We start from the raw sequence: 18,182 nt of genomic DNA on the forward strand, positions 1-18,182 counted from the left end.
TTATATTTGAAGATAATACGCGACAACTTTTAAAGTTTTGAAAAGTTCGTCTAACCACTTGGAACTTTTTTTTTGAACTTGAAAACAAATATTTTATGCAATACAGATTCAGTGAAGCAATCTTTCAACTGTCTATTTCAAAGTAATGCTCTTACAACTGCGATACAGTTTTTAGGTTGCTAACAACCTCAATGTTACATTGCACTCTAATTATCAATTTACACAGCCAACCTATATTTACATCAAAATTCACAACGTCACACTCATTTTACTAGACAAACAACTGCAACCCAAGAAGTCAGAAACAAATTACACGAAGCTGTTGCTCAGTCTCCATAGCTGCTACAGAAAATTACCTCCACCAAACATCAATATGGATGTGGTCCCTAACTTTCCGTCCCCCCATCAGCAGTATGCCAAAGTCGATTGCAGCGGCGAAAGGGCTCTCAGACAAATGCGCCCCACGGCCCCACCTGACAACAGCCCCAGCACGATGATTTTCGTCGACTCTTTTTCATTCATAATGAGACGTCGGAAGCCTTGTTTCACAGGACTCTTTTCATCCGCCCCATCCATGTTCAACGTGCTTTTATTGGACACATATCTGAAAATCGCGCTTTTGAATGGAATGAAAAGTTTTCTTTTTCGGATGGCATGAATTTAGGTGAAGGATTTTTATGGTGGTTGGCAAAGCATCTACCGTGAGGGATGATACAATCATCAGAAATGGTATGTGGTGCTCTATAATGGAAGTCGATGGCAAATTTCAACTTTGTTAAGTCAGAAAAAAGACATAGCGCAGAAAGCATTCAGAAACAAAAGCGTATATTCGAAGTTGGTAGCAATTTGTGTTTCCGGAAAAATGCCATCTTCTATTTCAAAAAGTTCTTGTTTTATAATGTTTTATATTTTATATGATCGCAATTTTTTAGCAGGAAAAAGAATCTGAAATATAGTGAAGTTTATGGTAAGATACTGGTAATTTGGGGATCAAAAGATTTGAAATACAAAGTCATATTCATACGTTTTGCGTTTGTTATGGCACAATTCAATAATAATCAGACAAATGCATATCTTCTCCCACTGTCCAAATTTCAATCATATTTGCTTCAAGTTACCGGACCCTGTTCAGCCTTGTCACAATAAAGCCTTTCCCTGCATGTTAAACATTATCAAATTATTATGCCGCGGCGCGAGTTTCATTGTTGATGACGGAAGGAGCGTTATTCGATCATTGGCTATTATGTATATGACAGGGGTGCCCACCAAGGGGGGGGGGAGGAGGTCATGGCGCAAACTGCGCCATTGAAATTTTTAGAGGAGGTTGTTTTGAGGGGTATTTTTTACTTTTTTGGGGGGTTCTTGCTTCTTTTAGGGAGGGAGGTCCTCGCGATATTTATAGGGGTGCGTCCTTGCTCTTAGGGGGATTGGCACCCTTGCATATGAGGATGCTCAATCTCGGGAAGGGTTTGAAATACTCAGCACTTTATGCAACCACAGCGAGAAATGAAAAAGTCAACATTAAGTGCAGATTTTTTATATTGATATTTGAATTACCTTCGCAAGAATAGATTATAATATTTTTTAGAAAACAATTGAGTGAACCTGCATGACCTCAATCTATTGAGTTGATATTTCAAATAAGCTTACGTTTAAATGAACCAGAAAATACCTTAAACATACAGTAATATTTTACAGCACTGAAAAGGGCTTTTCTTCTACGGTCATCATCCAAGAGATGATTAAAAAATTTCTTAATTACAATGTGGGACGTCATGATTATAAATGTATACAAAAACCATGACATACCTTTTGTTCTAATTACGTTCCATTTTCTCTTGAACTTTTTACGCAACGTTTTTAACATGGCTCACGGGAAATACAAATAATAACTATTATTAGAAGAAAATCATAACCAGCAGATAAAACAAGCAGCACACACAGCATCAAGCGATCTCGCACTAAACTGGAGTGTAAAGTTGAGTTGTTGTCCTTTCTACTTTGAGGCCGACTGGTTTTGTTGAATTAATTTCTGAAAATCCTACTTTGTGTATGGCAAATGTTAAAATTTGCAGTTTAAAATGAGCAGAAAAAGTTATTCTTAAATATTAAATTTAAAATTTATTTTTATCCCTAACTTAAATAAAATGGAACGACTTTTTAATTTTGAGACCACTAAATGAATGTGTTTTCTAAATAGAAGAGATCGGTAGCTCTATGGTAAAGCTTTGCTTCGGAAGCCAGAGAACAGCAGCAGGAGTGTAATTTCCTTCTCCTCTGTTGTAAATCCTTCTTGCTCTTTACCAGAGGCAAAGGCGGTGATCTGTATTCGGTCTTCTTTGTATGTAAGACTGATTAACTTCTGTATATAAATAAAACAAATGAAAGAAACGTGTCTCTGGCCGAGCGGTAGAAAGCACTTGCTTCTGAAGCAGCCTGCGTGCATGCGTGCTACTTCCTCTCCCTACCGTCTTTCTTATGTTCTCTTGTTTGTAATAAAAACGTAAAATTGATCTAAATTGGATAATTGGAGATTTAAGTGTCTCGCTTTAAGAGAAAGCGTAGATTTCAATATGCGTGTGCAACGAGCAAACGTGACTAAACAACGTTTCTAAGTTTGAGTTGAAAAATAAAATTCGGAGAACAGACGTAATCCCATTTCTTTGTGAAATGAAGAAATAAAATCTTGAAAAGCTTCTGATTCATTATTGTTCTTATAATTGTCTTTTTTTTTTGTAATCTCCACTTTCATACATTTTATAATGCATTAGCTGCTTTGCCCGGCTTTGCCCGGTCTACCTTGAAAATAAAAATTGTGTCAAGTGACGTATATTCAACAATCAGGCGTAAAAAAAAAAAAAAAAAAAAAAAAAAAAAAAAAAAAAAAACATCATGACTTCCCTTCCAAACAATGACGACAGATATTAAAATACTTTTAAGAAATTTAATCCAGAAAGATGGATTTAAAATGCGTAACCATGGAAACACAATAAAATAAGTTTAAGGAATTAAAATGCGAAAGAAAATGGTTCACAATTTGAATGGAGTCGAGATTTCTTAAACTTAATTTAAAAAGACTTGTAACTTTTTTTCCTTTCGAGATAAAAGCTTATTTTTTCGACCCTAGGTCGAGTTAGATCTGGAGTAAAAACGGTGGCTTTTTCCAATGGCGTCAAAAAGAAAGCTGTGGAACAATTCTTTTACTTTTTATTGATGGATTTAATGAAGAAAGTAGTGCCTAAATTTCGGCTAAGCCTAAAAAAATTCAAGCTAAAAACGTAAAAAACTCCCACCGCAATACAGTTAGAGCATTGGAACAAATTGCGTAGAACGCAGAAAATTTTTCCCTTTCCAACGATATATGATATTACTATTTGCGAGTAATTTTTCACTCCCATATTCGGGAATTATTGTGAAAATTGGGCCTAAATTGGAATAAAAAAATAACTATTCACCGAATTGTTTTTGAACTGGTCTGCAAACCTTTTCAGGACTTAAAGGAACAAATTGTGAAAATTTCAGCAAAATCGGCCGGGTAGTTCTCGAGTTTTGCGAGTTCAAACACACAGACGCTTTTTGGAGACTTCATTTTTACTTTCTTCTATATCTAATATATAGAAGAAAGTATTGGATTCGTGCAAATTTTCGAATTTCGAATTTTGACGGATTCGAACGTTTTGAGGTGTGCTGAGTCCATTTCGACCATTTTTGGAAAATGTCTGTCTGTCTGTGTGTATGTGTGTGTGTATGTATGTATGTGTGTGTGTATGTATGTGTGTCACGTCTGTGTGTGACCAGTTTTTTGTGGCCGCTCTACAACAAAAGCTACCGCATGAAATCGAACGAAATTTAGTACACATATGTGCCCCTATGTGAACTTGTGCCCATTAGTTTTTGGCGCGAATTCCTCCAAGGGGGGTGGAGCAATGGGACGTTTTTCGAGTTACGCCTGCTTGCTATTCCTCAGGAAGTAACTGGCGGAATCAATCAAAATTTGGTCCATATGTTGGTATTAACAGGAACAGGTGCTGATTTAATTTTGGTGTCAATAACTCAAACGGGGGTTGAGCTATAGAACGTTTTTTGTCGTCAATTGTGACTGCTGTATCTCAAGAAATAATGAATGGAATGAAAGAAAAATTTATCGGCAAGTAGCCCTTAGTGGGTATAAGAACTGATTTTAATTTTGTGTCAACAGCTAAAAAGGGGGTAGCGCAATCACCCGTTCTTTTTTTCCATTTTGAGTGCCCTATCTCAAGAAGTAATGCTACGTTCTGGTTGAAATTTGGAATATATGTGAATCCATATGTAAACAGGCTTTGGTTCAATTTTGACGCCGATCGCTCCAAGAGGTGTTGATTTTTTTTTTTTTTTTGCGAATAAAAATAGTTTTATTAATGCAACAATAAGAAAGATAAATCGTAATAGATTGTCGTCTGCGTATTTCTCGTGATTTTAATTGTATGGAAATGATCGGAAATATTATCTCAATGATTTAAAATTTTTAACTGTTGCCATCTTATGTTTGTTAATAAATAAAATATTTGTAATTAATTCAAGTAAGGCTTTTAAAGTAACTTTCAATTTTCGCTCTTTGTTTTGTTTTTACAATAATTCAGACATTGGGATGGTCGTCAAGTTTTTGCATGTGTAATTTTGTTTTTGTTAGGAATATTGCTTCCTCGTCAAGCATGGGGAGGGATCAGAAAAAGGAAAAATATAGAAGAAAGTTTCGTGATGGCCACAACATACTAGTATACTATGTAGAGATTTGATCATCTTTCAAATTAGTATGAAAACGTTTTTTACTTTCTTCTATATCTAATATATAGAAGAAAGTATTGGATTCGTGCAAATTTTCGAATTTCGAGTTTTGACGGATTCGAACGTTTTGAGGTGTTCTGAGTCCATTTCGACTATTTTTGGAAAATGTCTCTCTGTCTGTGTGTGTGTGTATGTGTGTGTGTGTGTGGGTGTGCATGTGTGTCACGTCTGTGTGTGACCAGTTTTTTGTGCCCGCTCTACAGCAAAAACTACCGCATGAAATCGAACGAAATTTGGTACACAAATGTGCCCCTATGTGAACTTGTGCCCATTGGTTTTTGGCGCGAATTCATCCAAGGGGGGTGGAGCAATGGAACGTTTTTTGAGTTACGCGTGATTGCTATTCCTCAGGAAGTAACAGGCGGAATCAAACGAAATTTGGTCCATATGTTTCTAGTAGCAGGAACAGGTGCTGATTCAATTTTGGTGTCAATAACTCAAACGGGGGCTGAGCTACAGAACGTTTTTTGTCGTCAATTGTGACTGCTGTATCTCAAGAAATAATGAAGGGAATGAAAGAAAAATTTATCGGCAAGTAGCCCTTAGTGGGTATAAAAGCTGATTTTATTTTGGTGTCAACAGCTAAAAAGGGGGTAGCGCAATCGCCCGTTCTTTTTTTCCATTGTGAGTGCCCTATCTCAAGAAGTAATGCTACGTTCTGGTTGAAATTTGGAATATATGTGAATCCATACGTAAACAGGCTTTAGTTCAATTTTGGCGCCAATCGCGCCAAGAGGTGCTGATTTATTTTTATTATCATTATTTTTTAGCGAATAAAAATAGCTTTATTAATGCAACAATAAGAAAGATAAATCGTAATAGATTGTCGTCTGCGTGTTTCTCGTGATTTTAATTGTATGAAAATGATCGGAAATATTATCCCAATGATTTAAAATTTTTAACTGTTGCCATCTTATGTTTGTTAACAAATAAAATATTTGTAATTAATTCAAGCAAGGCTTTTAAAATAACTTTCAATTTTCGCTCTTTGCTTTGCTTTTGCAATAATTCAGACATTGGGATGGTCGTCAAGTTTTTGCATGTGTAATTTTGTTTTTGCTGGGAATATTGCTTCCTCATCAAGCATGGGGAGGGATCAGAAAAAAAAAGAAAAATATAGAAGAAAGTTTCGTGATGGCCACAACATACTAGTTAGTGTTTGGTCATTGAGTTTAATTTGTATCATGAAAATGCAGAACGATTTTTTTTTCCTTTTTTCGGGAAAGGAGTTCAAACTAAAAAAAGAAAAAAAAAAAAAAGCTCCGGTGCTAGGGAAGGAAGTAAAAATATTTATGATTTGACCCGCAAAACGTTTTACACTGAGTACGTCGGACAACATTATTGTTGCTAACCGCTTTTTCTAGTGGTCAGAGAAGTCTGACTGCGTATGGGCAGGGTCTGGGTTCGAATTCCGGCTCGGGCATGGATGTACTTTCTCTCTCCTATCCTTGTCCTTTCTTTGCTTCAATGTATTTTTGTGATGTGAATGGTTGCCTACCCTATTAACGGGGCCTTTTGGCATGTGGGTATTGTGGAAGGCGGACTTCACACCAAATTATGGTACAGTTGGAAAAGTAAAGCAGTTCACTTCGAATTGTTATCCTCTAGCTGGCACAAGACAACAGCAACGTTATTGTTTAAATTATTAAATACATTTTCCGCATTCATACATTACAAATTTCAATATTACAACAAGAAAATAATTCCTCTACACCTATTTAGAAATTTTATTCACTTCTCAAAACAACCACACATGCACATGTGCTTGAAAGACATTGGTCATTGCTAAAACCCTAGAAAATCGCCCGTCATGGTATGACGGGTGAAACTTGTTTTTGTATTTGAACGAAGCAATTGCCTGTTTGGTGATATTTTGATAGTTGAAGTTGTAACACTAACTCCAGTGGATTAACCCTAAACTTAAGTAGATAGCGTTTATTGTTTTCGTTTCTTAATTCCAATGAAATGACAGTCATACCAGTAAGACAATTAAGTTACCGGATCCAGCTCAACCCTGCCACAATAAAGCCTTTCCCTGCATGTCAAACATACTAACAAAAAGATTATTTAATTATCATGCACGGGCGCGAGTTTCAATGTTGGTGACATCAGCGTAGCTCGATCGGTCAATTCGCTATTTGAGGATATGAACAACCAGCATAACAAATGCACAGTGATCGAACTCGATGCAGTTATTTCCCAATTGGGAGACACTTGCCTTTGCAAACATTTCTAAGGACGGCTGTCCTTAAAATGCAAGTAAAATGAAACTTCAATTATCCGAACTCCGACTATCCGAATGGTTTATTATCCGAATTGCCTTCACGAATTATATATATATAAAAAAAATGATATGACCGTCTAATGTGCATCACTTGTAAGTAGACTTAAGAGGTGAAAGCGTAGTTTTTTCTCCTATTTTAAACATGCATACAGTATTTTGAAGGGAGTAGACTCTTTTTTAAGAGAAATTCAAATTATCCGAATATTTGATTTTCCGAATGGGGTCTGGCCCAAATTCACTCGGATAGTTGGATTTCTACTGTAGTTTACTATGTTGAGTCCTCACCAGTACAGCATCTTTTATAGAAGCTTTGCCCTCAGAAGTGATGATTTTGAGATTTATTAGTGGCCTTTGTGGCAAAAACGTTCCTAAAGAATTCGTAAGGTGCAAATTTCAGAAAAATCGTGTTTTTTTTTTTTTTTTTTTTTTAATTCGAGAGGGGTCGGCATATGTAACGTTTTATGAGGATAGTTCATTTCAACAGCTGTCCTACCCTGAGCTTAAAAGATTAAACTTTCGCTCGTGTTGGCGACATATCTTTAAGCAAAAACCGATTGTGTAATATTTATTTGACACAGCACAATTTAGAACTGAGTTTTATAAAATATTTTTTATGCACCTCTTTGTTACTCTTTCGGGGCCCCTATGTTTGGGGTGTGGGTGGGGGGCTCCTGCAAAATTGCAACAGTTGCGACATGGTAAATCCGTTGCTGACCACACATAAAAAGCATTTTATTTATAATTCGCTGTTCAATGAAAATTGGCGCAGGGGAAAAAAAAACATAAAATGGACTTTACCTTCCGTGACAAAACGGACAATGACTGGCTTTTCGCTGCCCGCAACGAACCCAAACCCTTTCTGGGGATCTCTGCACAACTCGACATCACGTGGTAGAGGAGGTTCTTCATCAGAGTCCTTTCTTGGGTCCTCACCAGTCGTCGTCTTGTTGACATGGCTACAGAAAACATAAATCACAGTTAGAATTTTGAAAAATGTTAGATGCAAATCATAGCAATGATGTTTGATGTGTTAACCATTATAATAATTTAAATTAAAAAAAAAAAAAAAAAAACGTAAGCCACCCAGTTGTAACCACGTTGAATAATAATAATAATAAAATCCTTCTAGTTTTTTGAAATGTTTGGATATGAAACTCGGTTAAAAGCTCAACCAGGATAGATCCAACTTCATTATTAAAAAATTTACTACAGCGAGTCCCTACAAATGCAGTAGCGGACCAAAAATCTGAATCATGTATAGAAATTCAGTTTAAACAAAGAATTATGAGAACAATTGAGGCAATGAGAAGCAAAGGGATGTAAGTGGACATTTTCAAGTTTTGAATAAAACGCGTTTAAAGATAAGGTTCAAGGTAGGCTTTCATTGAAAAGTTTTTCTAAATCATGCTGTATAACAGCACCTACCAGGGCTACTAGTACCAATATGTCTTACTTCAAGACAGAAGAGAAGTTCCTCCTACACTTGTACTGGGTATCTCCAAATTTTTAATTTTGGCACTTACATCCCATTGCTTCTCACTGCATCAGTTGTTCAGTAACTGTTGTTGCATAAATAGAATGCTTCAGCTGACATTCTCATATAAATAATAGCCGATGAGGAGGTAACCCGCATGTTTCAACACTGAAACTCGCGCCACGGTATGATAATTTGATAATATGTTTCGGTAATATTTAACATGCAGGGAAATGGTTTATCGTGACAAGGCTGAACTCGATCCTGTAATCAACTGTTTTACTGGTAAGACTGTCATTTTAGGAATAAAAGAAACGTAAAAATTGGTCAACAATGACCGCTATTTACTGGAGTTAATATCTAATCCACTGGAATTAGGGTTAAACTGACAAATTTAACTTAAACTACCAAAATATCACCAAACAGGCAATTGCTGCCAATTGCCATGACGGGCGACACTTCTCTTCTAGTGTATATATAAAACCTAAATCACCCATGTATGTAGGGGATCGGCAATAAATTAAATAAACCAATTTCGTTTTTTGACCACCCTTCATCGTAAATAGCTAGGAATAAGCTGTACATTTCAGTATTTAATTTATTTACTATATACAATAACTTCATAGATTTTTGTGTATCATTTCACGAAGATATAAGCATTTCTCTCAAAGATATCAATATTTTAATCGCATGTTTTTGGCTCATAATACGCAGTTTCCGTCAAACTGTACCAAACTTTCAGAATATTTGACTACATACAAGGGAATTATTGTACTAAAATTTAAAAGAAAAATTTTGAAAATTTGAAGCAGTGTGACGAATTTGAATTAGATGAATTATGGGAAAAGTTTGAATTAATAGAAGAAAGTGGAAAAAAATAAGCAGCTATGAAAATTTAGTATATAACACGGTCATATACTAAATTTTCATAACTTACAGTGCAGGCCAAATTATTAAACTAAGACTGTTTTAAAGGCGAATTCTTTATTGATTACATAACTATAGACACATTAACGAACAGTGAAATAATTATCTTATATTTAGTATGCATTCTCTTGTTCTTGATGAGCATTTTAAGTCTTTTTGGCGTACTTTTCACAGGGTTTACACCATTTCTTAACTTTTTGAAAAAGGAGGTAAAACGTTGTTTATACTCACTATTATATATACTCACATACACATACTCACTAATTATCTAAAACTAACTTTAAATATAACAGAACACACTAATAAAAAGAACTAGTGAACTGTTTAAGCTGATTGAGGTTATGTTCCTGGTAGGTAGATAAACAAAGAACGTAAACAAAGCAGACAGTGCTGCCACCTGCAAACATTTAATTATGTTAAAATAACGTAATAATCAGTGTACAGTATGTACTGTACTTTAACAGTAAAATAAATAGTGTTTTAGTACAAATAGTGTACAAAAAACAAAACTCTTTAGTCTAATAATTTGACCAGCACTGTAGGTATATATCATAATGTTACAGCAACTTAAGTACGCAATAGCTTAAGTACACAATAACATAAAGTAACTTAGGAAAAGGGTTACTGTCAGGGTATACGAAACATGATCTTAGCAGTTGAAAAAAAAAAAAAAACTTATAAGTTACACGCATTACTTAAAAATACAAAACAAAAGAAAAGAAAAAAGAAAAAGAAAGAAAGAAAATAATACTTCCTTCCATAAAAGGTGTAAAAAGGGTTTAAAATAGTTACGAATGATAAAAGAAAAGTAGGTAAACATTTAAAGTTTAAAATGACAAAAAGTGCATATGTGCAAAAATATACATCGACAAACAATCTTCTGAAAATAAGAATACAATATTAACTAAAATATTAGAAATAAAAGAAAAAGAAATATTTTAAAATATAACACGAAGAACCTTCCGAACCTTTGATTTATACCTCACTTAAGTATAGGAAAGTTAAAATACATGAAAATTTAAGCAAAAAAGCTAGGAAAAAGCTTTTAGGTGCAGTTTTCTCCCCCTTTAAAAAGCTAAATCAAATTTCCACTACCTTCATCTATTTTCGCTAAAGCAAGGACAATGTGCCCCCAAGACGCCTACTATGATATAGATTTTAGGAAAAGCCATTGTTCAAAGAGTGCTTTCTAAAAGAAATTCAGAGTGCCATTTATGAATAATATCGCAAGGATGTCGTTTTCCTAAATCCGCAAAATGGATTTATTGAATAAAAGTTCAGAAATATTTATATTGGTATGGAGAAAAAGCAATGTGCACGTAATTGTAAGGTATTTACTAAAAGCTGAGCAAAACATCTAGTATCAAGATGACTTCATTGAGTAATCAAGATTGCTTTTGTTGATTTCAATTTGCGCTGCCCTGACGTTTCTTATTTTATTGTGTTTGTGATTGGTAGACAGTGACCGCGTGATCCATTGCGATGTAACCAATGAAATTTCTCAGGAATTTTGTATTAGTGTCTGTGTCGTGTTTACTTTTATAAACCCTTTTTTCCCTTTTCTTTCTTGTTTTTATTAGTTATTATTATTGTTTTTCTGCAAGTTATTAATCTCATCTAATTTGTTTTTTTTATTTATTCCTTTGTTTCGCTAATTTCTTTCTGATATTATTTGTACGTTATTATTTTATCGCGTTGTTTCAAACGCTAAGATACTGTAATACTGACGAATAATTCTTCAACTCATTTGTACTTATTTTTTAATTATTGTATGGCAATTTCTTTTGGATTGGATGCTTTTTGCACCGGTACTCTTTTATAATTTACCTATAAAGACTTTGATATGATTAACTATGCATGAATGATTCTTTTTATAATCAAGTTTGATTTATGAGTTTTTACAACTCGATATATATAAATGAATTCATTTAGAATATTCTTTTCATTTTCATTTTGTTTCCTTTAAAACTAATGGGTTTTTACTTTTTTTTATACTGTAATTTTTAACAGTATTTTATGCGGTTACGCAAATTTCCTTCTGCATAGGATAACTAATCTTCATGTACCGTCGTATGAGTTTTAGAATATTGTTACTCACAAATGTTCCTCTTGTACGGTTTTGGCATAAATAATAGAAATATGAAAGGACAGACTGAAATGCATGGAAAACTATAACATTTAAAAATACGAAGTAAACAGCTGACTGTAATCCTCAACTGCAAAATTTAAATTTTTCAGAAACAAATTCAACTTATTTTTTTTATTATTATTTTTCTCGAGGGGAATGGAATGGGGTCGTTTCCAAAATTTTAAAAGTACTTTTTTCTGAAAGAGCATGCTTAAAAACATAGTATCTGACCATTTTTTAAAAATAATTTGACTGAGTTTAATATTTTTAAAAAAATACTTTAATCGATGCGCTTTCATTGTTTAACACTTCAGCCGATGACATCACAAATGATGAAATGGCATTCACTGTTGCCATTCAGAAGAGCACAATATTTAATTTGCATCTTTACTCACGTGTACTGGCAACGATATGGTTGATAGCAAGCGTAGAGACAATTTTTAATTCGCTGCTTGATTATCATAACGTTTAAAACGCAGTGAAAAATGTGCCAAAGGACATCATTTGTGACGTCATCAAGACCACGCCTTGTTTGCAAAATTGGACATTAAAAAAATTAATTTAAAAATAACTGTTGGGAAAATGAAAGTATTTTCTGGGTCCATGTTATTATTATTATTATTTTATTTATTTTTTGCTTATTCTATCAATTTCAGTGACTATAAGTACTACTTTTGACTGAAGGAAACAACCCCATTAGGAAAGACCAGGAAAGGGGTCGTCTTTCAAATAGAAGTTGATAAAAAGCAAAGCAACAAATTTTGCATAAAGAATACAAGAAGTGCAGATAGACATCCGTCAAATACTTTTTTTATACTAGAAAATTGCCCGTGAAGGTATAAGGTGTGAAAATTGCTTGTACATTTGAACGCAGCAATTGACTATTTGGTGATATTTGGATGGTTGAAAATTTAACCAAAACTCCAGTGAATGAACCCTAACTTCCGTGGATTAATTCTAAACTCCACTAGGTAGCGTTAATTGTTGACCATTTTTTTGTTTCTTCATTCTCCTAAAATTACAGTTTTATCAGTAAAATATTTTAGGTACCAGATCCAGTTCATCCCTGTCAAAATAAAGCATGTCCCTGCATGTCAAATATTGCCAAAAATAATATCAAATTATTAATAACTTACTGAATTTTCGGTGCTTCAACAATGCACTCATGCTATGGCGCGAGTTTCAATGTTGGTGACGTCAGAGCGTTACCCGATCAGTGATTTTGGCTATTATATACGTGAGGATCTGTTTCTATTCTATTTTGCTATAGTACATCATATTCCCGACTTACTGACAATGCATACAATGTTATCATTCTATAAAATTACTCGACATTTATTACTAGACATCTAAAATTCATATGCAGTTTATCTAATGTTATTACAAGAGACCCTTATTTCCTAAAATTTCATGTACGACATCCCAGATTCATTTGACTGATTCCAAACAAATCCTTAGGCTTGATGAAACTCACTAATTGATTAGCTATTATTTTCAATAGAGCTCTTTATTGTAAACGCATTAAAAGTCTAAAGTAATAATCCAAGATTCCTATATGTGCTTTTCTTCCTCCGAAACTGAGTAAATGTTTTAAAAACTGTTTATATAAATTTTTAAAGCTGATTTAAGGCAGTAAATAAGTCTCATTTATCACATTTTATAGTGTATAGAGGTAATTAGAACGGAAGTTTATTTAAATATACGTTATTCTCATTGAGAAAAAAAAATTATTGTAAACAATATGACCAGTATTAAACCTACGTCTATCGTAAACTCATTACAAGTTTAAATTCGTGAAGTAAAGCTAAGTTCCTGTAGATGTTTTGCATCCTCCAAATGTGTGCTATGCTAGTGTTTTCACATCTATGATGTTTTAAAATTTGCACATGTGTCTTTTTAAAGATTATTTACGGCTATTCCTAAGTTCAACTTATTGATTTCAAAGTGCGTAGAGTTAGATAAAACGGAAGTTTAGTTAAATATACGTTGCACTCTTTTCAGAAAAAAAAAATCATTACTTTTATAATCAAAATGACATGTATATAAACTAAGTATATCATAAATTTGTTAAAAGTTATATATATTGAGATAAAGCAAATTTTCCTTCACTGTCCTATTAGATAATTAACATCTATTTTACTTTAGATGTTTTAAAACCTATACGTACGTCTTTTAAGTTAAACAAAGTTTATAATCAAGAGAGAGTTAGGATTTTTTTTTTCAGGAGTTGTATTTTTAAAATCATGAAATAAGCCAGGGTTGCCTTTAAGGTTAAGGCTGACACTGCATCCAGAGCATTTCAAAGTGCGTATAGTTAATTAGAAAGAAATTTTAGTTAAATAAACATTATCCTCTACTTTACGAGAAATATATAATAATTCTTATTATGATCAACACAATAAGTATAAATTCTAAGCTCAATTGCATTACCATTTACATGAAGTAAAGGAAAAAGATCAGACTAAAAATTACCATGAAAATTAAAAATGAAACGCAAATATCCTGAAAAATGAATACACCAATCAAACCCGCTAATTAATAAACCAGCTAGTGTTCTTTTACAAAAAAAAACAAAGAAATGAAAGAAACATATAACTTGCACAAAATTCCAACAATAAGCCATATTCAAAAGAAATTTGCCAAAATACAAAATCAATTTCAGAGCAGTTTGAGTTTCAGTAATCTCTCGCATTATATTCTAATACTGTGCTTAGATATCAGCTCAAAATCTTGTTTAGCAAGATTATAATATGGGTAAAAAGATTTTCTCCACGAAAAAGGTTTTTAAATGATTAGATCGATCTTTTACCAAATAAAGGGTTGTTGCAAAAATAACAGAAATAATCTCTGGAGTTTCCGATTTCCGCTATTGTTGGTGGAAATGGTATAGATGTCGTGCTGAAGTTATAGTCACGAATGAAGAAGGAGACAGATGGGAAAAAACCAGAAAATTTGGAAAAAAGGAAAAAAAAAAAAAACATTTTTTTCGAAGGAGTTTATTTCCACTTTGGAAAAATTGAAAAAATGATTTTTTTTTTCAACTTTTCAGAGAGTTTTAGTTAAAATTTTAGCAAAAAATGATTAGAAATTTGTCATACTTAAATTGTAATGCAATTTCCTCCTCGAATCCCCTCTTTGTTTGTTAAAATACTGTCTAACTTTAATAATGCAAGTTGTTGTATGATAATATAATTTGCATATAGATAAAAAAAAACATTCAATACTTTAAGCAAAAAAAAGTAAACCAATACCCTTAATGAAGAATTTATTTTCCTTCTTCATAAAACAAACAATCATAACTTTAATCACAGAACTATGTTTCTGCTGACTGTGTGAAACAAATGTACAGGGTGCAGCAAAAAAAAAACCAGGCAAGCAATTTTCCATGTAACTTAATTAAAAATAAATAAATTAACAAAACAGAAAAAAATAATAATGTGAGAAACTCTTTAGAAATCAATAAATGAATTGGTTTCAAACTGGCCGCGTTTTGAATTAATACAGAGGTGCTTAAATTTTCATTCAAGGGTCACAAGTCCTTTAATCAATCCTATTCCCTATAAAGCAATTGTTTTAGAGACTCCAAACTTATGTATAGTTTAGGGTAGACCTTCGACTCAAAAACAGGCCATTAGTAATAAATAGGATTGAGGTCTAGTGAGTAGAGCGCACACTCTAAAGATGATATCATGTCAAACACAATGCGCCTTGCCCCACCCTTGTATTTTTGGCCGTATGAACTGGTGTGCAGTCAAATTGAAATGTCCAATCTACATTGCTGTGCTGAAGTGCTCTTAGGTCCACAGAGGTACAACAGCTCCTAAAATGTCCTTCTGGTGCACTTTTCGATTAATTTCATAGCCCTCATCCACAAAAAAAAAAAAAAAAAAAAAAAAAACAGAGATTTTTTGTTGCTTGTGCTGATTTTATCATAGACAATGTCTGACTTCAGATTTTGGCGTTTTTAAAACTTTTCTAAGGGGCTTGGAATATTTACAGACCAAATCCTATTGTTCTGGTGGTTATGAGCTGGTTGAAAGGTAAATCAAGGAAAGGTATCCCCGCCCTCCTCTTCCGTCGTGGACTTGCGGCCCGTCTCAAACGTTTCTGGCATCTTTGGAGTCATACGAATCTCTGAATTTTTTGGAACTCGCAAAACTTCTGTTTGAGTTGTTTATGCCCTTAGTCGCACTCATTGGTCACAAATTCCCATCTTACGAACGACTTCTTTCGTGGATACTAGAGATGCACCGATAAGTAAATGCGCTGATTACCGATTAATCGGCTGTTGATAATCGGCCGATTAATGATCATAATAACTATTTTTAATGTTACCAATTCCTCCATCACTTTTTTCTTTTTCTTTTTTTGACTTGAAATAGTTAACGGTTTATTTCTGAAACGATTTTTCTCCCCTTTTCTAATTTTCCAAAAATAATTTCAAAAATTTCATACAATTTTATTTTAACCAAAGTTCATAGCTAGCGGTTTAAAAAAAAAGTAAGTTTAAAAATGACTTCAAGGTACACGTTCTTAGCAAACAAAAAAATATCTGACACATTTGGTAGCGCTTAATTCTACAATTTCTTGTGAAATAGCGATCAGACACACGTATACCTTGAACTTTGCTATTAGTTGAGATTCTGTGAATATAAATTAGATGCTATAGAACTAATTACGTGTGTATTGCACTATAAAAAATCTTTCAAACAAGTTTTCCGAGAAAAATGATTCACTTTTGATTCCGAAACAAAAGTGAAAATTTATTTTTGGTGGCGAAAAATCTCCTATATTCACGCTTTAGTTAAAATATAATATATATATATATATATATATATATATATATATATATATATATATATATATATATATATATATATATATATATATATATATATATATGTATATATATTAAAAACTGTTTTCTTCCCCGTTTGAAAACACCTCATTTCTAGCCCCTTCTCGTTGCTAAGAAAACTTTTATGCTTTTAAAAAATAAACACTAAATCTGAAGTTGCTAATTAAGGGTTCCCATAAGAGCTTATATGGTTGCATTTGCTAAATAAGCAGACATTTTGCTTTTCTCATAAACACAAAATTTGGAGATTTTCATAAATTTAGCTGAGCATTTATTTTTCATGACTATATTTAAGTATTTCGCTTGAATGAATTCATTAGAGCTGTTTCAAACGCCCAATCGATTCTTTTTTGTTTGCTTTATAAAAACTAGGAACTACCTTCATTGCGAGACGTTTCTGCTGCGTCGACCTTTTTGAAAATCGTCTGAGAGTGCTTTAAGGGCGGGGGAGTACAGACGAAGCTTTTGAAATGCTGATGGCGCGGCGCTGGATTTGGAAAAGCCCAGTAAAATACATCAGCGAGCAAAAACCGAACGCTTTTAATAATTCCTCTTTCGGGGAAATATTTTGTGAAAATCGTTACAAGAACAGCAAAAGTTATTAACAGGCGCGGAAAGCTTCTGCCAAGAATTATTTTCCAAATAAATCGATTGTTCTCAAATTGCTTTTAATTCAAGATTAGTGATTGTTTTTACTTGTAGGTTTTCCAAGCATAATAAAATCGTCACGATATTATTCCTCACGCTTTAGGGACTTTTTAATGCAGCGATCCCAACAAGTAGTACCGTGCCGGCAAAAAAAAAAAAAAAAAAATCTTTACATTTGCCTCGCTGTAAAGTACTTCACATGTAAACTTCTTGTTCTGATTTTGCTTCGCATGCTCTGGAATGATTTGATCGAATACCGAATACTTGGCCACAATCTGACCGAATATTCGGTATTCTGCCAAATCACTAGGAATCATGGCAAGTAGAATCAGGACAAGAAGTTTGCACGTAAAGTTTTTAATTGGTAACCAAATGAAAAGATTTTTTTTTTTTTTTTTTTGCCAGCACTGTATATGCTATTGTTACATACGACTGTTTTAGAGAAATCAGTAGTAATAATTTTTGGTAAATCAAGAAGGGGCCAAGACATTACAAGAAACATAACAAAATTTTCTTGGAAGGCTCATGATTTATTCCAGACACATGACCCGCTTCTATTTTAAAGTTTTCTGAATTCTTCAAAAAGATTTCAGGTTGTTCCAGGAAGGTTAATGATTTCTAGCGGGGACACTGTCCTGTTCTTTGTCAGATATGTTACTGGCAGAAATGGGGCACAGTACCTGCTGATTATTTTCCAGGAACGTTTCTTAGTTTTTTCACAGTGGTGGTCTAAATTTTGGTCATGATTTCCATACATTTATTCTCATCAAAAGAAACGTCACGTGAATAAAACATTTTTTCTGAACTTAAAATGTCTTTTATCTCACATGGCGTCATCTTCTAAATCACGTTTTTAAAAATCAATAACGCTTAGGACTTAAATGGAAGAAATTGGTGTAATCAAAATGAAAACGGAAAATCTATTAACAGGCGAGCGCAGCACAAGGATGATTGCAAGAATTGATTTCAGTAAGATAAATTAAATGTTTTGAGACGCTTTTGTTGTTTGTTTTGCGAATGCAAACCATTAAGTGGCACA

General features: G+C 33.4%; 1 protein-coding gene across 1 annotated transcript in view; it reads right to left on the reverse strand.

Annotated features, from left to right (window-relative positions):
• LOC129224544 (uncharacterized) overlaps positions 1–18,182 on the reverse strand; it is a 380,265-nt gene that overhangs the window by 81,096 nt on the left and 280,987 nt on the right. Inside the window, exon 3 of the mRNA XM_054859020.1 lies at positions 7,907–8,064. Coding sequence (XP_054714995.1) covers positions 7,907–8,064 — 158 coding nt within the window. The remainder of the gene's footprint in view (positions 1–7,906; positions 8,065–18,182) is intronic.

This window comes from Uloborus diversus, chromosome 6 (assembly GCF_026930045.1).
Source record: "Uloborus diversus isolate 005 chromosome 6, Udiv.v.3.1, whole genome shotgun sequence".
Taxonomy (NCBI): domain Eukaryota; kingdom Metazoa; phylum Arthropoda; class Arachnida; order Araneae; family Uloboridae; genus Uloborus; species Uloborus diversus.